The following is a 22,518-nucleotide window of genomic DNA, read 5'->3' on the forward strand; positions in this document are numbered from 1 at the left end:
CACACACACACACACACACACATATATATATATATATATATATATATATATATACACACACACACATACATACACACACACATATATATATATATAAATATATATATAAATATAATGTATGTGTTGCTTATAGCTGAGACATGAGCGCTGAAATGAATGAGACAGATATGTATGCCTTATGATTCCATATATGGAATAATATATGCCAAAGATGGGTTAGAGGTTTTACATTTCAGCTCATTATAGAAATTTAAGTCAGTGCTAAGACAGCACAGCTAGCTAATGTATGCTCATACAGAAATTAAGCTGTCATTTAAACAGCTCCGTGTGTGCATGTGCCTGTGTGGAAGAGGGCAGATAGCAACCCATCCCTCACCCCGCCCCACCTGAGTGTGTTATGATGTGCTGTGATGTAGCAGTTTGAAGATATACAGTGGCTAGCTTCATGTATCTCAGAGGGAAAACATGTCTAAATGTAAAATAACAGCATAGAAGACAATCATCTTTAGCTTAGATCTGGTTTAGATGAGAACAAAAACAAATGATGCAATGTCAAATCAATAATTAGTGTCTGAAGCACCAAGGAATTACGTCACTGCTTACAGTAAATATAAAAAAAAAAAAAGGAATGAGGTCATATGGAATCCAAAGAGGAAACATCTGAGGCACATTGAACACTCTGCGTCATTCTCATTACCCTCCATCGACGTCTCAGAATGGACATGCATGAGGTCATCAGATGTCTATTTCTACTATGTCCACGTCTACTTCCTCAGCAGTGACCCCTGGCTGGATCTGAACTGTTTCCCTGCTGTCAGGCTGCTCTCTGAGCACAGCGATCTGTTCTCTCAGCTCCAGACTGCACACACGAAAAACAGAACCGGTGTCAAAAATGGCTCCTTAATCATGCGTTAAAGATGTTAATACTTGAATTCATGAAGCACGTTACTGACTGACTGGATTCCGTGCTCAGTGTGCATCACCTCTCACCTTTTCAGCTGTTTGCTCCCTTTAGTTTCTACACACAGTTGTGAGATTCGCAGATCTCCTGTAAACACAAATGAGTTTGGTCATAGATGCTTTACTGAGGACGTTTAGCACTTTCTGTACCTTTTGTAAGCCAGGACATGATGTAGTAGTATGTCAGTGCTTGTAGTGAAACTGCTGACTCAGTGTTGACTTTGTGACTCATCGTACCTTCAGATGCAGCTGGTTTGATGGAGGGCGATCTAGAGCGATTAGTGAGTGAGAGCTGTTTATTAGTGTCGGAGCTGATGAAGGACACGGCATCTTCTCCCTCAGCTGTGCCCTGGAGAGACGCTCTGTAATAGATGAGCGGCATCCAGCACTCCTCCCTGTTACTGATGCTCTGCTCTCCAGTGTACCGTTGCAGATAGCTATATCTGAGTAGGGAAACAATGACAATAGGCTGTTTGCTAAAATTTAGACGATTTGCTAAATATAGGCTTTACTTTTTTTTTTTAAATGAATACAGCTGTGCTCCCAGAGCCAAATCCCACACTGTACATAGTGCTGCTTGCTCTGTCTCTGCAGTGGTGATTGACTCACATGGTCTTCTTGTCAAGTTTGAGCAGCTTACTGGAGAACTCGCTGAGGATGGTGAGGTAAGAGAGGTACGGTGGCGAGTGCTTCTCTGACTGCTGAACAAAACCCTGGAAAACAAACTCGATGCCATCCCTGCGAAGAAACAACAACAACAACCACATCACAACACCACCATGGTTTGGAGAAGTGGTTCGATTATATATGACGCCATAGCCATGTTAGTTTCTGACCTGTCTAGTTCATTCTCCTTCAGTACTCCATGTTGTTAAATGAATAAAGCATGACAAACCCTAAATCACAGCATTACAGGTTTACCAAAGCTGTATGCTATATAATTGCTTAGTACTGTTTGCTTGTACTCTTCTACACCTGGATCTCTGGCTCAGGGATCTAAAACTACAGGGTGTCCCAAAGTCTCCATGTACAGGGGGAAATGAACACTTTTTAGCAGAAAAAAATTCATTTCTAGTTTATATTATAGAATTTCTTTTTCAGACAGCCTTTAAGAACGCCCTTGACAAAAGAAGAACGTACTGATCATGGCTGGGTCGGGAAACTGCCGCAAGGTTGTAACGGACTAACAGGAAACGTGGTGAGCACGTCTCTTACACACACACACAACACTCCTGCCAAAGTTACTAACAAATTCAAAAAGACTGGAAGTGTTGTGGTCCAACCGAGAAGTGGCAGACAAATAACGTTGAATGACGTTTAATTTTAACATCAGTTTTGAGATAAAACCACTACTGAGTTTCAAGCTCAGTGGAAAGCAATGAATTGGAATTTTTTATTAGCAATCTGTTTAGATCGAGCCCCCTGCAAGCAATAATGGAATAAAAGATAAGACTAAGCTATTAGCTCAATAAAACAACAGTCATTCGGTCATGAGTTAGTAAAACATCTGTGTCACGTAAGCAAGGTAATGCCAGCAAAAATGTCTCATTATTAAAAAATATGACAGACCTGGTGGAGGAAAACATCATTCCACCCCAGCAGGACACATGGCTGGCTGTTGCCTCTTACATGTCTACTTAAAACTACATATAAAATATTGACGAAATAAAAGTACGTAAGACGATGAATTAATTATCAGTATCAGCAACCCAAACTGTGCTGCTGTAGCAACTGAACAGTGCTACCTGTGGATCATGGCTAGAGACTCGCGGGATTTGATCTGATCCCAGCCGAAGGTGAGCGAGAAGCGTCTGGCCAGCTCTTTGATGCTGCTGTAGGTCTGCACTCCTGAACTGCACACGCTCCCAGTGTCCTGCTCCTGCTTCAAGCGCAGGTACAGCTGCACACAGTGAGAAGAGTGTCAGTATAACCCCTCCCCATTCGCCTTTCACTTTAATATAGATGCAACAACTGCTCCAATTTTGTGTCTCTGCTGAATTCCTAATGCAGATCGTTATGAACTGATTGCATTGTAGAAATTCATACTGTCCTGGGGCTCACCTAGAATTCACACATACATCAGATACAATATACAAGAACGATGCGTGCGTAGTGTAAGTGTAACTTAGCATCTTTTAAGTGCTACCAGCAGGAAAAGAACAACAGTGCTTTGTTTTTACCAAGAAACACAATGACCATATGTACAACGTTAAGTGGAACGGTGTGTGTGGGAACATCATTTGGGCGGCTGTGGCTCAGGTGTTACAGCGGGTTGTCCGCCAATCGTAGGGTTGGTGGTTCGATTCCCGGCCCGCATGACTCCACATGCCGAAGAGTCCTTGGGCAAGACACTGACCCAAGTTGCTCCTGATGGCAAGTTAGTGCCTTGCATGGCAGCTCTGCTACCATTGGTGTGTGAGTGTGTGTGTGAGAATGGATGAATTAGACACATTTGTAGTAAAGCATTTTGTTGTACTGCTAAGGTTGAAAAAGCGCTATATAAGTGCAGACCATTTATAAATGGTAAATGGTCTGCACTTATATAGAGCTTTTATCCAAAACGCTTTACACTGTGTCTCATTCACCCATTCACACACCAATGGTAGCACAGCTGCCATGCCAGGCGCTAACTTGCCATCGGGAGCAACTTGGGTCAGTGTCTTGCCCAAGGACACTTTGGCATGTGGAGTCATGTAGGCCGGGAATCGAACCGCCAACCCTACGAATAGTGGACAACCCGCTCTGCCGCCTGAACCACAGTCGCCCCATTTACCATTTAACATCATATGAGGCAATGGAGCAGTGAACAAACAGCATATTTGTGTTTGTTTTCGATCTAGTGCTGGAATAATGAACATCATTACTGTACTCTTTGCTACAGGCTACATAAGTTATGGTGTCTCTTGAAACACCGAGCTGTTACGAACTGAAATGAGTAAAGTGGAATCGTTTCTGTTTTAGTAGCGTGAGAAGCAGTTTTGCGATGAACTGTTCTTCAGGAGCGAGAGCTGGTGTAAACAATGTGACTGATCACTACTTCCCCTATCAGTCTGACTCTGTACAAAGATCTACCATGAAGCAATTCCCAGAATGAAGGAGCTGCTAGAACATTCCACAGAGGGCAGATTGGTGGAGGGGCTTTGTGTCTGTGAGACGCTGACAGCTGCACACGCCCATCACTGAGCAAGGGACACTGAGGACCTGAGATTACTGGAACAGGGCATGGAAAGAGAGTTGCGTATGATACCTGCTGAAGGCATAGAACCAGGGTGCGTGCGCTTTCAATCTTGTCCATTTGTCGGGTGCGGTTCAGTGTTTCTTTGATAATATCGCCAAAGTCATTGTAGTACTGTGAAGAAAAGAGAACAGCAGTGAGTGGTACTGCATTGAGGCTCCTAAAGCTCAAGCCAGTAAAGTGAATCAACAGAATATTATCCCCAGACAATAGATCTACAACAGGTACATACTATATCACCAGTGTTATAATATTTGAGCATAGAGATGGGAATTGTACAACAAAAGGACCTAAAATTGCAGAGATAAAATAACTAGAACTGGAAGCTTGAGAACCCTTTCACTAGTCAACAGGTAGTGTTTACAACACACAAAATCGCCCTTATTCTCAACTGCCCCATGCCCGTCAAGACACCATCAGTAAAATCCTAACCTGTCCATCCCTCTGCAAGGTCTCTGTAAGCTACATCGCAGGCTTTCACTGACATAAATTATACCTGCAGTGCTGAACTAGATACAGTGCAATCAAAATTATTCAACCCCCATTGCAAATCAGGTTTATTGTCAGAATTTACAGACTTTCAGCTGTTTGAAATGAACAAATCAAACAAAAGCAATCGAAATAGCTCAACACAACAAATGCTTCAAGTGGTTTCCCCAAATTCAACTGAAAATACAACTTATAATGATTTCTCCATTCTCAAAATTATTCAACCCCTTCATGGCAAGCATTTTAGTACTTAGTAGAGCACCCTTTTGCTGTTCTGACCTGCTGCAAATGAGATGCAGTTGAATTTGAATTTGGGGAACCACTGGAAGCATTTGTTGTGTTAAACTATTTCAATTGCTTTTTTTTGATTTGTTCATTGCAAACAGCTTAAAGTCTGTAAATTTTAACAATAAACCTGATTTGCAATAGGGGGTGAATAATTTTGATTGCAACTGTATGTGCTGTCCTGCTGTCTGACATGGACTAGGCTCTATCAGCATCAGATCAAGAAGTCTGGCCCTCCTGCCCTCTCGGCCAGAGAGATGATGAGCCCGCATCTCTGTTACAAAAAGATGCTCTTGACCTGACAAATCCTTTATAGCATGTCCTCAGTGGCTGCTGCAGACTACTGCACTGTATTAACACTGTACCAGTGTGTAGCTTGAGAAGGTCTAGCCTAGCTGCTTTTCCTTAACCCACCCTGCTGTTTTTCCAGCCCACACAACAGCCACCTTTTAGCACTGCAGCATTTGCCTTTAAAAACCTATTTGAGCGGAAGGAAGTGATCATGCAACTGGCACGGTTTATAGCTCAAAGAAGTGAACAGTTGTTGGAGAGTCTTCCAAAAACAGGAAGTAGAGCAAATACAGGGTTACAGTTGGCTGCCAAATTTCTGTCATTTGCTTGACTTTGTAAGGCATCGTTCATTATGGCAGCTGTGTGTGTGTGTATACACACACAAACACACACACACACATACACACACATACGTGTGTAAATCAAGAAGATCAAGAAGAATGTTGATGATAGACTGCTGGCTCTGCCTCAGCCACGGTGGATGAGCATTCCAAACATGTCGGTATGTCAAACACTCTTACGCTTTTATACACACACACACACACACACACACACACACAAACTCAGAGTGCTCTACATTCATCCTGGTCAACTCATAAATTCTAAAGAAAACTGGTGCACTTATGAGAAAAAGTGTAATTTTATAACTAATACACTAATGTGCTCACTGCCATTTGACAGTAATTTATAAACTTACTGTATATCCTTCCAAACATAGATCCTAAATAATCAGGAACAGCTGCTGGAACCAGTACAGAAAAATGTGAAAACCTATTTTTAATCTCATCATTGAAATACTTTTAATAGATTGTCCAAAACTGTCAAACAGATTTCCTTAATCTTGGTGTTTGATCATATTTGATTCACTTTTTATTTGCAGCCATTCAATAATCATACTTGATGACTTTAAAGGGGAATAAGGTGGTTGCTATGGCGCAGCTGCAAATGGGCCGTACCCTCATGTAGTGCTTGAAGATCTCAGCAGCCATACTCATCTCAAGCACACTGTGCACTATCAGTTTACAATAGGCAGCCAACAGATTCCTCCGCCTGTGCAAGTCCTCCGGCCAGTTCACCCCACCCTTACCGTCACTGCCTGAAACACACACACACACACACACACACACACACACAAAGGGTCAAAAACGATGGTGGGATAACAATAAGTATAACCATGCTACAAAAACAGGCTTAAACTTGGTCGTCCTGAATCATCACTCTACTGATGATGAAGATATGGATATGAAAATCAAACTGCTAAATTGCTTTTGATTACATTACAATCCAAAAACCCATATCATATTTTCAAGGGCTTGTACATAACCCTAACCCTTGGTGGTTAAGGCTCTGGGTTTCTGATCGGAAGGTCAGGGGTTCAAGCCCCAGCACCGCCAAGCTGCTGCTGTTGGGCCCCTGAGCAAGGCCCTTAACCCCCCCTGCTCAAGGGGCACTGTATAATGGCTGACCCTGTGCTCTGACCCCAGCTTCCTGACAAGCTGGGGTATGCAAAGAAAAGAATTTCATTGTACATATGTATATGCGATCAATAAAGACTCATTATCATTATCATTAACCCTGAGTCTCTTGTGGTTGGTAATCAAATAACTAATGAATATTATTTCCTAAAGAAAAATGACAACAACCAGCCTTTCATTATGCTGTATTGTAGGCAATATGAATAACATGAATAGCACTGACTAACATTTACAGAATAATGCAGAAGTATAGATGAACAGCTTATGTTGTAAACACAAGATACGATGTTGACTGACAGAAGGCGTGTCATCATTGATGGGACTCTTTTTTCTCACTCATTTAGATCACATTCATGACGACGTGATCTTCACGTAGTGTGTTCATCTGATTCAGGATCTTAATACACATTAAAGTTTACTCCATCAAGTCATGCACTGCTTGTAAGACATTTACATGAATGATTTTGAGGTACTTTCAATCGTACTTCACAAAACATCTCCGGTCATTTTATGAATACGTTTGAATTTATTTGTCAATGCCCAACTCAGATGGGTCTTTACCATCTTTTCTAATAACAGTCCCTTACATTAAATGAATGAATGGTTTACAGACTCCTTATTTAACACCCTGATTCAGGTTATTGGGTGTTCAAATGCATGTGAATGTGTATATGGTTGCAGTAAACAGTAAATACATTTTCAACGCAAAATGCAAAAAAAAACCTACAACAACCGCAAGTGAAGAATCAGTTGTTTGATACTTGTGCAGACATTCAGTTAAAAACACTTGTAAGTAAACAGATTACTGTATGTACTGTACGTTCCTTCCAAGATTTTGCCCTCTTGTGAGATGTAAAATATCTCATCCTTAATTTAGGCGCATGAATCTGCGCTGACTGATTCGGCTTGTGTTGGGCGTGTATAAGCCATTTCCAGAACTAAACAATCTGTTGTCTTTAACTGGGTGAAAATGACCGAATGTGAATGTGTGTAAACGCCAGTTTGTACTCTAACGCCGCTTTGTGTAATGTAACTTGGAGGCAGACTGCCATCTACTGGAAACACGGCAGTAAGAGTCTCTAACCTTTATTATCGGAGTGCAAATCAGAAGTGTGTGTGCGTCTCAACCAGCTCCCAAGTTCAGTATTCAAGGCACTGATCAGGGAGTCGGACATTTTAAGGGCTGTGTCAATTGCGAAATCCTTCCGGTGCACTGGAACGTTCGCTCCCTAAAAAATCCCACAATGCACCGCAAAAACCAGCGAGCATCGATGCTCACTATGTTCTCTTACTAGAAACGCCATCATGTTTTCTGAAAAAAAGATGTGGGACAAACTCTCAGCCAACTTCCGGCTACAAATGCAAGTAGCTTGTTATTGTTGTTGTAGCTCTCAATTACTTACATTAGGGATTTTTAACTTCATTTAACTTCCTTTATACTGTTTGTTTGAGTATAATGACTTAAGTATTTAATGATTTCTTTTTTTTTTTTTTTATAAATCCACTAGCTAGCCTAGGACTTCTGCTTGACATATTTATGACAGGAATACATGTGATTAAGCTAACACATTTATATGACATATAAATCTTAAATATTTTTAAGTTTTTCATTTTTGGTGACGTTTTACAACGCGAGTACGTAGTCATGTCGCCGGAAATTCAGTTGCTAGTGTCCCAATGTGAGCCAGGGTCCTTACCAGTGCCTGAACTCCTGTACACAATATACTGATTCACTACCTACTGAGCTAGGGAGCTGGTTGAGATATACCCTGTGTCTGGTTAAATAAATGCGTATTGTTAAATACAGAGGACAGAAGGAGGACAGAAGGAGGACAGGGCTACCAGTGTTGCTGTGGCTGTGTTGCTCGGGGCCGGTGAAGACATGCTCTAGGATGAAGTTTAGCAGAGCTTTCTGCAGTCTGGGTTCAGGGGTGTAAAGCAGAGGAGCACCTGCTGATGAATCCCACATCTGCAGCTGGTAACTGTGGGCTACGAGGACATCACTCAAACACATGAACGCCTACATGAGGATAAATGACACAGAAACGTATGTTAGACTTACTATAGAGTACAGCAAGGCGCACTGTATACCAACTGTTCATTGTCAAATATAACAATAAAGATTCATTAAATAATAGAGGTTTAGCACACAGGTAAAAGCTGATTGCACCTGCTCTCTCACCACCTGCTCCGTGTGTGAAAGACATCTGTGGCATTTTTCACAAAAAGCTCGTAGCTGACTCCTCTGATGGAGAGCTGACTCCTACAAACACAAACGCACATGCACGCACGCACGCACGCACGCACACACAAACAAGCACACAGAAGTACACGAAAGCACACACACACACAAGCAGATATTTGCAATCGTAATACAGGTTATTTATTATACATTCCACTTGCAAAACTTGAGTAAATAATAACTAGGTTTTACCTATTAAACATTCCTAATTAGTTTGACTTGATATTTAATTGTGTTGAATGGATTCATTCATTTTCAAATGGTGCTTTAGCTTTTTCAACCACAGCAACGCGGGTGGCCTTATTCATCCTGCCTCCATCTTCTCTGCCCTCCCTCCCTCCCTCCCTCGTTCAACAAGCTGATATCATTTGAAATCAGATACATTTTTTGTATTTGTATATATTTTTGTTTTTGTGGCATAAAAGAACAGTCTGCATCATAAGTGTGAGGTGGAGACAGAGATGGTGAGAGCACAATTAAGCTAAATAATAGGAGCTGATGGAGGAGTCCTCAGTGAATGTGGATGAATGAAAGCACTGTTAGTAGCAGCGCTGTTCATCCCTCATGTAAATCATTCTTTCACAATTATACACATGTGCCCGGCTCCAGGGACAGCTGCCGTTCGAATCTCATTTCAGCCAAATGACTCATTTTAATCGGACAATATCCCAATTTTCTGCTGAACTCATCTTGTTTTCCCCCACGAGCTCCTCTCACTCAAATTCGCCCTCGTTCCCAAGTCAAATGCCACTGACATTAGAATTGCAGATTGGGCCAAAGTCACCGCCTGGGTCTCAAATTACAGCCCACGCTGGCAGTTATTGATGAGGGGGTCGGAGAGTGAAAGCACTCGTTCGGGTGTGACTCCCCCAAGTGAAGGATTTTAATGTTGCTCTCTTACCTACAGCATTCTTAATGGCCATCAATATCTCTGCATGGAAAGGTTAGGGGTCGGGAAATATGATTACCTTGTGCATCGCATGGAAACATGGGCTTAATAACGGCGTCACATTAGAGATTAGCAGAGGAGCCTTCACACAAGAAGGTAGCCATTACGCCCCCTATAATCCATCACCTGAACCTACTCTTTTTCCTAATGCCTAATGATCAATCGCAGGCTTCTCTCGGTTATTAAAATCCAGTGGACACAACCCAGGGCCTTCGAGGGCATCACGGCTGATATTTCAAATGGAACGTAGCAGAATTAAAGGACATGTTGCTTGTGATGGATCATGTGGGAATTGTGTAGACACTAAGTCATACACACCTGAAAGGCTTGGTTAATTTATCATGCCAAATTCTGCCCAGGCGTAAATATTAGCATTCACATCTGTAGATCTGATGCCAATGACAAAGAGGAGAGAGTCACAGCATAGCGAGGTTGAGCTTAAGGAAGAATGTCAGAGAAGCTGATGACTAACCCTGGAGGTCGCTCCTTCTCCGAAGTTGTTCAGGTTCCACAGGATGCAGTAGCAGACACAACGTAGCGCCTCAGTGATCATCTAAAAGCAGTACACAGAAGAAAGTAGCTGGAAACAGGCTGCTCACAATAAGAAACTGTTGTAATAAGTGATCTTACCTCTACTGGCATGCCTCCACGCTGTAACTCAACGACAAGAAGCTTAGAGACCAGCTCATATGTGCCCCACTTAGTCAGATCCTGAGCACTGAGACACAATGATACCAAGAGTATGAGACTCCACACGAGAGAAAAAGTTTGGACATGTATCTAACCTTAATAAAACACTTAATTGTTTTCAACCTAATTTCTATCTGCTGCGTCAGTGTGGCCAATAATCCATCCATCCATCCATTTTCTGTACCGTTTATCCTACACAGGGTCGCGGGGAGCCGTGAGCCTATCCCAGGGGACTCAGGCACAAGGCGGGGGACACCCTGGACAGGGTCCAAACCCATCGCAGGGCGCAGACACACACACACACACACACACACACACTACGGACAATTTGGAAATGCCAGTCGGCCTACAATACATGTCTTTGGACTGGGGGAGGAAATCGGAGTACTCGGAGGAAACCCCCAGAGCATTGGGAGAACATGCAAATGGGATTTGAGCCCACAACCCCAAAGGTGCGAGGCGTGGCTAATAACGGACATATTTTATTGTACAGGACAGAACAGAAAACCTATTTACTCAAAACACACTCATAATGAAGTGTAGGCGTTGAGGTGGTCAGTGAACATTTATGCAAAATATATTTTTTTTGTTGAAAGCTTTCATGAATTCTTCAGTTCAGCATGTTTACAAATTAAGCTCCAAATCCATATTGCTCATTCTTCCAGATGAACGAATGAATAAATTTTACCAACATGGTCAAACTAGCCCAAAATAAAAGTTCACTAAACACCCGTGTTGAAAACGAGCAGCTTTAGAGAGATATTCTCTCATGTCTGTCTCCTCCTAAGACCGATTATTATTAATAAGTGGTTCTGAATTTGTGTTATACATCACAAATTTCTGAAAGTTAACAGAACTCAACAAGAGTGCTTAGGTTTTTATTCATTCATTTCATTTTCAATTGAGTTTGGAGTAAAGAGCTTTTCTGTTACTTTCTCAGAAAAGAGATAAGGCTGAAAAAAAAGTTAATTCAGTCTTACTTGTTGAAAGCAGTTAATTTTTTCAAAGTGGACAGAATCTCTTCCTTTTTGTCTTCATCTCCAATGAAAGTTCCATCCTAAAAAACAAAAGGAGTGATATCGTAGTTAGCCTTCACTCTCCAAGTCATACTGAACCAGTCTATGGCCTTTATTCATCAAAGTCATGTGAAATCCAGTGCAGATTTGAGTGCAAAAGATTTTGACTGATTTATAAAATAGTCATATGCCATCTACTGTGAATGTGCTGTACAGTACAATACTCACACTGACTGCCTTTCCTAAGCATGAGCTCAGTGTGTGTGTCCAGCACTGTATGAGTTGACCTATGGAAGAAGCTGCCAGGTGCTGCCAGTGTGAATCGTTTGCACAGAGGTTATGGTACGAGCGAACAGCTGCTTCTAGTAATGCTGCATCTGTGTGTGTATACACTGCAGCCTCCAGCCCAGTGAGCAGTGCCTGCACAGACTACAACCACACAAAACAATGACATGCTGACCAGCAGGGGGCACTCTATAGGGCGCTACCACATTTATGAAACATATATATATATATATATATATATATATATATATATATATACACACACACACACAAGAGTGCTGAAACAGGGATTAGAGTTTGACCTTTGTATAATTAGATCTAGATATAAGGAAAGTTTCCATTTTGCATGTTTTAACAGATTTGTTCAAAATTTGAGCAAATGCACACTGAAAGGTATTATATGGAATCCTATTACATGTAACTACCATTTACAAAAAATATACTAACAAAAATGACTAACCTCCGTGTATTCATCACCACAGGTGTCCGTTTGAAAGTACTGAGGTATTTTGAGGAAATACACAAGTTTTTCAGCATCTTCTGAGTACTAGACATACATAAGCAGATTAAATGATCAGAACACCATTTACTGCATACAGAAAGAGTATAACAAATGCTTGGGCCCGGTTCTCACCTTGGATAACAGATCAGGTAGCACCTTTAAGAAGTGTTCTGTAAGCTTTGCACAGTCATCTGTCTGTAACCTCTTCTCTTTTGTACTGATCACCTAAAGCACAATAACAGCATGTTCATAATAAGTTTCACACTCTACATGCATACTTACATATTTAGACGTAAATCTCAGTAACTTATTAGCAAAACCACAACATGAGCATCTAAAGCGGACACCCATGAGGAAGAAGCTGTTTGCAGTCAAATTATTGAGTCTAATGTTAATGCTAATGTTTAACTGGAGCTTTTGTCACTGCTATAAAAAATATCATAATCAGTGTCACTAAGCATGCAAAAATGTAATAATCATAACCTCACAGCACATGACAAGACTTTAAAAAGGAATCTCAGGCATGTTCCCCTATCCAACTTAAACGTCTTCATGGCTAAATGTCTGAAGTGAGCTAAGTGAAGGTGAAGGAAAGCAGAAGCTAACTTTCTTCCCCGTGCTTCTCCCTGCTAGTGGAGGTCCCTCAGCAGCCTGCCTCACTGATGCCAAAAGAATCTCAATCACCAGAGCCTCCTCAGTGCTGCTCAAAGCTGTGTAACAAACAGACATATAAAATCACACAATAGGTAAAAACAACAACAATAAACAACAAAAACTAAGGCTGGACTCACTGCAAGGGTAAGTACTAACCTTGCTCTGATGAGGAAGGATGAACAGTGAGCAGAGAGGTGAAAAAGGCCCAGTCCTTCAGCAGAGACCCAGCACTATCCCACAGACTGTCTACCAGATACAGCACATGCTGGTGCAGCTGCAGCACACAATAAGAACCACAAAAAACAACAGATTTTAATGGCTTCACCCCAATTTTCTTCCAAAAATCATAACCAATTCCTGCCTATTATATTCATCCTTATCCCAGGATAGCTACCAGACTGGGAAGGTTAAGGAAGGTAAGGGCTAACCCAAGCTTCCTGTAAACACATGTTAAGCCACCACAGCTTTTTGAGGTGCTGCTTATGTAGCATCACATGTACACCTAAAAGTACTTGGAGGAGACTCTAATAGCCCAGTTCTGTGTACAAGAGCTAATAGATGTCCATGATTGGCTAATTTTACTTTATCACTCTAATCTAAGGGAGCAGGGATGTCAGCGCCAACCTTTCCACTTAGAGAGCAAGGCCAATTAAGCTCTTTCATCCAGAGAAGACAGTGCTTTGGTGAGATTCAGACTTGCAACGATATGTAAATAAAGAAGTAAAGAACTAACGACCACAACTACCTGGTTCTCAGTGTAGAACTGAATAAGGGCTCGGACTCGGGCCAGGGTGAGGTCTCTGTGTCTGTCCTCCTCTGATGTTCCTGCCCTCATCACTGGTAATGCAGGATTACTGAGTAACCTGAGGGAACATATAACAAATAGTCACATGTAGTGCTAATGCATCTTAATATAACAATTATAGAATAACACTGAACTGTCAAATAAACACCAAAGTTAATGCCTGTGTTAATTAATACTTGCTTAAGCGTTAACTAAATACACTTTTGTTAACTATTTGATGAACTATTTTGTCCACATTAATCAGCATTAGTCACCAGGTATACATATTGGCACCCATCATACAGCCTCACTTGTGACTTTTACCAATTAACTAATGCAAACTAAAATTAAGACATTTAATACTGACGTTTTTATTCAAGGTTGGAATAAACATAGGTTAATGCTGAAACAACAACACATAATAAGAGCTTTAATTACTTATGCCATATTAATTCTGTGGGACATAGTTTGTTGATGTTGTAAATAATCCCATAAATAATTTTAGTTAAGGTAACATACGATTTATACCTGACTCTAATGTAATGGGCTTTATATATTTCCAGTATCCTACTTACAGACCTCTCTATAGTCGAGTCTTCTAGTGTACAAACATTACTCAGTTGCACTCACCTGGTGAAGAGAAATTCGCCTGCCATGGCTGCAAGTGGTCGATGAGTTGAGTATACAAACTGAAATATGTGCTTGTAGTCAGCCTGGCTCAGCACGTCATCACAAGACCTGCGACAGTGAAAACAGTTCGGATGCTCAGCCTACTTTATAATAAATATATAATAAGCTAATAAAAATGAAACAGAAAGAAAGACTCACTGGGCAATGGCCATCAGCAGTCTCATTGCCTGCACTGCAACCTCGTGGTCCTTATCCAAAATCATGGAGATCATTCTTTCCTGTAGAAAAACATAACGCTCAGTTAACCTGACAACCAGCAGCCAGCCTTTTCTAAACTCTATTCTTCACTATCCACTATCTATCCTTTCTGAGAACAATGTCATGTGCTGTCATGTGATGAGATAATTATGTAGTAGCTCAGTAAATCTGAACTGTGCCAATCCTATATATTTGGTTTATTGCGATTTGATTATGTGCAAGATATTTTTACTTGCTAAGATATCTTTTTTATTTTTTTTGGGCTACATCACACCATCACCTGGTTAATGTTTTCCTACAGCATGCCTCCCACGTATTTTATTCTTTACAACACTAGAAGATGGAGCAGATGGTACCTTAAATCGACTGGAGAAAAGGTCCATTTTGGAGCTAAGATTAACATCCTGATAAAGTCCCTGCAGACCCAACACACACTTCAAGCGCACATCAGGCTGCTGTGAAAATAACACATGAAGTAAAGTTACAAAACCTCTCAGTCCCCCAGAAAGACTGTACAAATGCATGTGAGCATGTAGCAGCAAAGGCCTTTGTCTTTATTTAATCTGAATTTAATCCAGTACAACTGTGTATTTATCCACAGAGAACATGACGCTGAAGATTTGCTAAATCGGTCTAAAAGCTATACAGTTACACTGAGTTCACTCAGTAAAGCACAGTCAGCATTCTTTACATACAATCCATTTCAATTAGAACAGAGACTCACCTTGTCATGCATCATCCATCCGACATATTTCAGACAGGTATCATTAAGAAACACTGCACTATAAAGCTTCATCCATACAGTCAGTTCCTCTATACAGATCGCCCTGATCTCAGGAATCACATCTCTGCCAAAACAGGACAGGCAAAACACTTTCATTAAACATCAGAGGTACACAAGGGGAAAAGGATCTGAAGGTCATAATAAATAATTAGTCTACCTGTATCTTTTAAGAAAAACTCCTTTAAAAATAGCATCCATCATGTCTTCTATTTCAAGCTTTCTATCCTTCAACTGAAACAGTAAAAAAGGTTCAAATTTCAGAAACTTTCATTTCACAGGTTTAAAAAAAATTATACTGAATATTGTAACAATTACCCACCCACCCAAAAAAAAAAAGAATTAACCAATGATGACAACAAGGGAAATGATACACAAACAACAGAGCAAGTAGCGGGTCATGGCCTCACCTCAGTAATCTTCTTCTGGATCTTGTCAAGCCGTGGTGAAGCTCGCTTGCTGGACATCTTGGCCAGCTCAACCTCACAGAGTTTCTGGTTGTTCTCCACACCAACGCTGAGGTTGAGTGCCACATTCACTAGAGCGCTGAGCAACTTTACTGCTACAGGACCACACGAGGATGGAGAGACAAAATCAGACAGCAAAAGTTTAACTCCTGAACATCCCACTCCACCCCTGCTTTCTCCATGCAGATCGGTGGAGAGAGACTCAAACAGGCTCAGACAATGAGAGTCAGTGTTTAGAGAGTTACCTGCCAGTGTGCACGTGTGTCTGAACGCACGCATATGTGATGCTGAGAGCTCAGTCAGCAGAGAGATCAGTGTGTTCAGGAGGTAGTTGTCAAAGATCACGCTATATTGACACTGCGATATCAGCACTGAGACAAACTCACAAAAGTGAGAGCGGAACTTTTTCCAGTACAGACCAGACATCACAAGAGGATACTCGCCATTGTCCTGAGAAGGAGGAAGGAAAAAGATAACACAGGACAGGTCAGAGAGATTTCGAATAATTGTTTTGCTAATAATATAGTGCAAATAAAAGTTTTTTTTTAAAAACAGTGGTGCCATAGTCCCCGAAGTAAGGTTTACACTCACAATGTCCATGGGCCATGTGACAGTCAGTATCCATGGAAACGCCAGAAACCTTTTATACTGCAAACCTGAGCTCTGCAATTTGTAATCCAAAGAACTGTAACACTTGTATTTAAAAAGCACATACATCCTAAACATAATACAACCCAAGAGAAGGACAAGGCTTTGGAAATCAGATCACACCTCATCCAGGTCCTCCACCATTTTGCTCATGACATCAGAATCTTCCTTGCTTTGAAACATCTCAGCAGTTACTACCCCTGGAGAAATTAGCATTCAGAATATCAGCATAGGCACCAACTTGAGAGTGCGCATAGTTTACAAATTTCATACAATTTCATAACAACTATATTCCAGCCCAGGTATTACCATGATATTGCTAGAAGCTTACCCCTCTACTACGACAAAGCAAATGTATTTCTCCTCTTTGTGCTACTCACCATATGGCTTCCCTAGAAGCACCTGGCTAGTGCGATATTGTCAGTAGCCACACATATTTAGCTACAGAACGTACACAAAAGTACTCATTTGGTGAAAAAAAATCTGTTAATGCAAAAAAAAGAATATTCCGTTGGGAAAGCTGATTGTGTAGCTGTGTAGCTGTCTGGTCACTCAAATTCAACTTCTATATCTGTCTGCATGCCAAACCGCACATATTACTGCACTAAATAGTATGGCAAAATTACACCTATATCATATAATATATACTATGTATGTCTTCTATTTCAAGCTTTCTATCCTTCAACTGAAACAGTATAAAGGTTCACATTTCAGAAACTTTCATTTCAAGTTCAGTATATCTCACTTCACAGCTTTTAAAAACAATACTATTGAATAGTGTGACATTTACCCTCAAGGTCACTCAAATTCACCTTCTATCTCTGTCTGCGTGCCAAACCGCATATTAGCGCACTAAATAGTATGGCACAATTACACCTATATCATATACCATATATATCATATACGGCATGCTAGTTTACCATACTATTTAGTATGCTGGTACACAATTTGGTACATGGACAAGCATTGAAAATGATTGACGCATAGAAGGCCAAAATTGTGCGTAGACACTACGGCAGTTAAAATCACCAAAATAATTATTTATTTATACGTCATCCCTAGCTAAATGTTTAGAGTATATGTTTAAACTTATCAGCTCTGACACTTATGACCATCAGACAATGTAGATGACATTTAGGAAACCGATGACTGAAGATCATGGAAATGTCTGGAATGTTCATTTAAACTCCGTGAATGTCTTACCTTTGCATCCTGAACACTGAATGAAGAAGCTGATGAGGTCAAGCAGGGCTGGTTCTCTGTCCATAACATAAGCCTCAATCCAGTCATCAACCACAGCCTTTGCATGAGATTCAGAACATAAGCACTACAATGAAAACATGCCTCCAAACAACCTCAACCAAAAATAGACAATAAAAAAAACAGTCAACATAGGTATAGCTAAATGTTAAGCATTTACGCCTGAATAAAGTTCATCAGCATGTACCTGCATGGCACTCCTGCCCATAGTGACCACCTCAAACAAGGTGAAGGCTTCGATGTCTCCATGTTTGAGCTGCTCATTCTCTGCTCTGCCAAAGGTACCATGGTTGGTCTTTGAAAGCTTCTGCTTAGCATTCTCTGAGCCATCTCTGGCTTTCCTCTTCCCTCTCTACACAAAAACATTACAAATGCTACACAGTCACACGTCTTTTTGGCAAGAGCTTTAAAATATTAATCCATGTGTTTTGATAGAAAAGGACTGTAAACTACCAAAAGTTTTATTGTAATGTAAGCAGCATTCCCATAAACTGGACATATGCAGAACTTGCATATGACAGATTAGAAATACAATATCAAGTCTTACCACATTCTTCTTTCTGTTTTCATTTCTCACACCAGAGGCATGATTCACAGATGTGCAGGAAGAGACATCAACACTAGTGTTCTCCCTTTAAATATACATTCATCACATGGTTAATTTCTCACAAAATACACCATAGCTTGCAGGTAAATACAATGTATTTATTATGTACGGTTGAGTGAAATGTTTAGTTTTTTGTTTAGTGTGTTTGGCTTCACGGATGGTCGTTAATATCAAATGACAAAATGCCTTACTGTGTTAACAGTAAAAAAAAAAAAAAAAAAAAGTTTTTTTATTTTTTAATCTGTTCAAAAGTTTGCATGTCCCATTTTGAATGTAATAGAAATTCTTCATGTTGCATCTGTCATAACATGCCCGATGTGAATTACAGGTGATAGACAGAAAGGGTAAAAAGAAAGGTTGTTTTATAATATTTTTCTGTTAATTCTGGATTATGTTTTGGATTGCTGTCTCCATAAAGCCACATTTCTTCTTTTAACTTCTTGGAATTATAAATTGTAAAATATAATTGTAAAAATACAATTATATTAAGTATATTAAGGTACATTTTTCCTTTTTTCCAATAACCCATTAGGGATGCGAACTTTTGAACTCAGATACAAATTTTTGCACCATTTTTAAAAATAAATAAATAAATAAATAATGTAGAAAACGTTCCTAATACAGCACAGAGGTTGTGTCTTACTTTTGCACTGTTCTCGAGAGCAACGTTGGTTCTGCGATCATCTCTTCTCAGATCATTTTGTGGTACTGGCTTCCTGTTTTCACATCTTTTTATTTTCTGTAGAACAATACAACGGCCACAAAGTGTTTATCAAAAACATTGCTTCAATTTCACCATTAATAAGTGTAGTGCTTATGTGCTTATAACAATTATAATGGGCTATTTTGTAACTGTGTGGTATTAGGTTATTACATGTTGTGCAAATGGATTACACGGCAATGACCAAGCTAACAAAACCTTTTTTTGTTTTTGGTTCCTGAAACATTCTGGGAACAGAACGGTTTCTTTATGGAAATATAAAGTTTGCTTGAAATATAAAGTTTTGTTGCTTATTATAGTTCAGAGAACATTTCCCATTCATTCATATAACTTTGGTTATTTTTTTGGGAACTACTACATAATATCTTGGGAACGTTCTGTTTTGTTTAGCAAAGTCAATGCTGTTCCCCAAATGTTCTGGGAACAATTAAACACAATATTCGGTTATGGTTATGTGACAACTGACGAAGAATGTTCACCACAGCACGCTGTTCAATACTGTTTTCTGTAATCACTAATGTTCCAGAAACATTCCCATAACATTCTCTTATGGGAAGTTTTCAAAGTTTGCCCAAGGTTGCTTTTAGCCTGGTGAAAAAAAACAATACCGTCCGACGTTCCCTCCAGAATTTCATGTATCAACATAAAGTTCTTCTTCGTTATGGTACCGTATACAGTTTTGGGTGTTTCTATTTTTAATTTTTACGGACGCTTGAAGTGCAGTTAATTATTTGTCATGCTATACATGCAAATAGACGACTGCTTGAAGCCGTGGGCTGCGTCCCAAACCGCATACTTACCTACTATATAGTAGGTGAAATACATGTATCTCGGCTACTATACAGTAGGTAAGTACGCGGTTTGGGACGCAGTGTGCTCTCTTGTTTGCTGTAAAACGGTTGACCACTGCCGTGTGTGATCGTGTCCTGTAGCAAAATGCAGTGAAAACTCCCACACGGTGTTAAAAGTGTGATTGAGGTGTTTACATGTCTGTAATACATGTCGATAATGCGACTAAAACAGGAATACTCCACATGTCTTAATTCGATTTGTGTTTACTTCGAGTATAACTTTAATCAGATTAAGGTAATAAAAAATCACTGTTTACATGGTAGTTTCTTAATCTGAGTATTGTCTTAATCGGGTTAATATTGGATTATTGTTGTCCATGTAAACGCACTGAGTGAATGTGTATGTGTTTGTGCCCTGCGATGGATTGGCAGCCCATCCAGGGTGTACCCTGCCTTGTGTCCGATGCTAACTGGGATAGGCTCCAGGCTCCTCGTGACCCTGTAGGATAAGCAGTATAAAAGATGGATAGATGGATGGATGGATGGAAATGGCAGTGTTCCTTTAAGCTACTTATTTCATGTTTTGATAAAAATCTAATTCTTAATTTAGCATTTACTTAATTAGGCATTAAAACCAATACAATTCCCATTATAAACATATTATATGATAGACAAATTCTATGAGGGTTTCTACTGGAGTTTTTTTTTCAGCATAGTAGCTTTTATTTTCTGTATAAAGACAGACCATTAAATTACATATTACAAAATACAGAAATTACAATATATAGGCCAGTTTTAAATATTTTGCCAAGCTATAGGATTGTGTACTTTGCAAAGCCAACAATGAATAAAAATAAAATAAATAAATAAAACCGGCAAAGCAGTGGTTTTAGGAAAAGAGCTGACATTGTAAACCAAAACACAATGTTCCGACAACGTTATAAATTGGTTACCAAAAAAAAAAAAAAAAAAAAAAAAACACGCCGCAGGGGAACCAAAGAGAAACGTTCAGTGTTTGCTGGGGCCGTGGTGTAAATATTGGCACACGTGAACCGGTTGTAGTCCCTGTTCCTGCTATTAGAAAAGAATACATCTGATTGGTCAGACCCGCGTCAGTAAACAGAAAGCAAATAGTTGATTGGTCACTGTAAGTGTCACTCAGCACGAGCTCTTCCTTGTATTGCTCTTTCCTTCAGCGTTCACTACAAACCCGAACACAATAAAGAAGCTCTTCCATCTTCACTTCCTCACACAGGAATCACGACCTTAAGAGTTTATGGAGTGCACCGTTTCTCTTATGCCTTCAATTTGTAAATTTAACACAGTAAATATTACAGTGATTGACCGTGACATAACCTGCGGCTGTATGCGACTGACAGACTGGTCAATCTTTCAGTTTATACGACCCTTACGGATTTAAACACGTTTATACTGCATGCATCTACACACAAAGTACTACATAGTAATGTTCTTACCGGTGCTGGACGATGCTGGCCTGAGAGAACCTCTGCTCAAGACAAGAGGAGGTGAAGCGCGGATGCAGCGCGCCACCCAGTGGGGTTTTGCCTGAACACAGCCAGCGCGCGCTGTGCGGAAGTACGTCACGTGTAGCGGTGGTGGAGCGCAGCACCAAACACTCCTGTCAGGACACGCCGGCTGTGATGCATTTTTAAAAGGTAAGACTTTTAAAGAATAAGATCGCACATTGTCAGTGCGTCTGAATCAAATTAACTTGTACATTAAAGCATGCTAGTGAATTATTCCTTACTAAATTAGTAGTTTTAGGGTTTGTTATCAGGTAACAGATTAGGCTAGGATAGGTTACTGGAAGTTATCAACATAACAAACCATGAACAGCCTGTTAAATTAATTGTCAAATTAATTCTCTTAATGCAGTTTCATCCATGGTTGTGATTTTTACGTGATTTTTTTGCAGGGAGGAAAGAGTTAAATATTAGTTAATATATAACATTGTGGTGGGTGGAAGTGGTAAAATGAGGATATCCATTTTATTCCTTGTTACACGTGTAATAAAGATAAAATTCCTTGTTGTAGGAAGAGAGCTATTTTTATGATGTGCACTATTGATATATCTTTCAGTGTCCTCACATCCCTTCTTTCCTCAATCTGTGAAACTGATATAGGCAGAAGATATGGTACTGCTCATTTATAAATATTGAAAATTATATTTCACTTCAAAATAAGAAATATTACTACAATTAATGTTTGTGATTCCCTTGTGTCCTGCTCTGCTAACTTGATCCTATGTGAATCATATGATGTGATCATTATACCAGGGTGCTAGCTTTTTCTCCTTAATTGTTTTTAAATGGGTCGACATCATCCGGTGTGAAGTAAAGCGTTCGGTTACTTCAACAATTCCTGTGGGGTCAGAGGGCAAACAAGTCAAAGTGTAAATTTAATGCCATAACAGGTGAAGTCAATGTATTTAAACTCAGATGCAATTCAAGTGAACTGAGGTATGAGGAGGATTAGAG

The 22,518-nt window shown here is 40.0% G+C and overlaps 1 protein-coding gene across 3 annotated transcripts; it reads right to left on the reverse strand.

Moving 5' to 3' along the window:
- Positions 1–121: 121 nt before the first annotated feature.
- si:ch211-269e2.1 (cohesin subunit SA-2) lies at positions 122–21,650 on the reverse strand. 3 transcript variants are annotated; one of them, XM_053626779.1, is made up of 33 exons: positions 21,496–21,650; positions 20,474–20,519; positions 19,152–19,247; positions 18,449–18,533; positions 18,089–18,253; positions 17,845–17,941; positions 16,765–16,841; positions 16,585–16,656; positions 16,239–16,443; positions 15,937–16,088; positions 15,687–15,760; positions 15,470–15,593; positions 15,102–15,200; positions 14,686–14,765; positions 14,488–14,595; positions 13,819–13,936; positions 13,230–13,347; positions 13,026–13,129; positions 12,552–12,644; positions 12,378–12,464; positions 11,861–12,061; positions 11,597–11,673; positions 10,557–10,644; positions 10,399–10,479; positions 8,906–8,998; positions 8,578–8,755; positions 6,217–6,356; positions 4,208–4,309; positions 2,706–2,860; positions 1,570–1,698; positions 1,198–1,403; positions 991–1,048; positions 122–859 (listed from the first exon to the last, which is right to left on the reverse strand). In XM_053626779.1, the coding sequence occupies exons 3-33, from the start codon at positions 19,190–19,192 to the stop codon at positions 736–738; spliced, it is 3,531 nt and encodes a 1,176-aa protein (XP_053482754.1). In that variant the 5' UTR covers positions 19,193–19,247; positions 20,474–20,519; positions 21,496–21,650; the 3' UTR covers positions 122–735. The 3 variants fall into 3 exon arrangements, with proteins under 3 accessions (XP_053482754.1, XP_053482753.1, XP_053482756.1); XM_053626778.1 differs by lacking the exon at positions 20,474–20,519; XM_053626781.1 differs by lacking the exon at positions 21,496–21,650 and having other exon boundaries at positions 20,474–21,484.
- Between the last annotated feature and the right edge of the window lie 868 nt (positions 21,651–22,518).

This window comes from Ictalurus furcatus, chromosome 6, assembly GCF_023375685.1.
Source record: "Ictalurus furcatus strain D&B chromosome 6, Billie_1.0, whole genome shotgun sequence".
In the NCBI taxonomy this organism is placed as follows: Eukaryota; Metazoa; Chordata; class Actinopteri; order Siluriformes; family Ictaluridae; genus Ictalurus; species Ictalurus furcatus.

Bases quoted from the DNA above. Each gene is read 5' to 3' on its own strand.
- si:ch211-269e2.1 (XM_053626778.1), bottom strand. From the start codon at position 19,192: ATGATCGCAGAACCAACGTTGCTCTCGAGAACAGTGCAAAA. The intron at 15,761-15,936 runs GTGAGGCCATGA...TTACTGTTTCAG, and splicing joins TCCAGAAGAAGATTACTGAG to TTGAAGGATAGAAAGCTTGA. The intron at 12,062-12,377 runs GTTAGTCATTTT...GTGTGGTTGTAG, and splicing joins GTGGTGATGAATACACGGAG to TCTGTGCAGGCACTGCTCAC.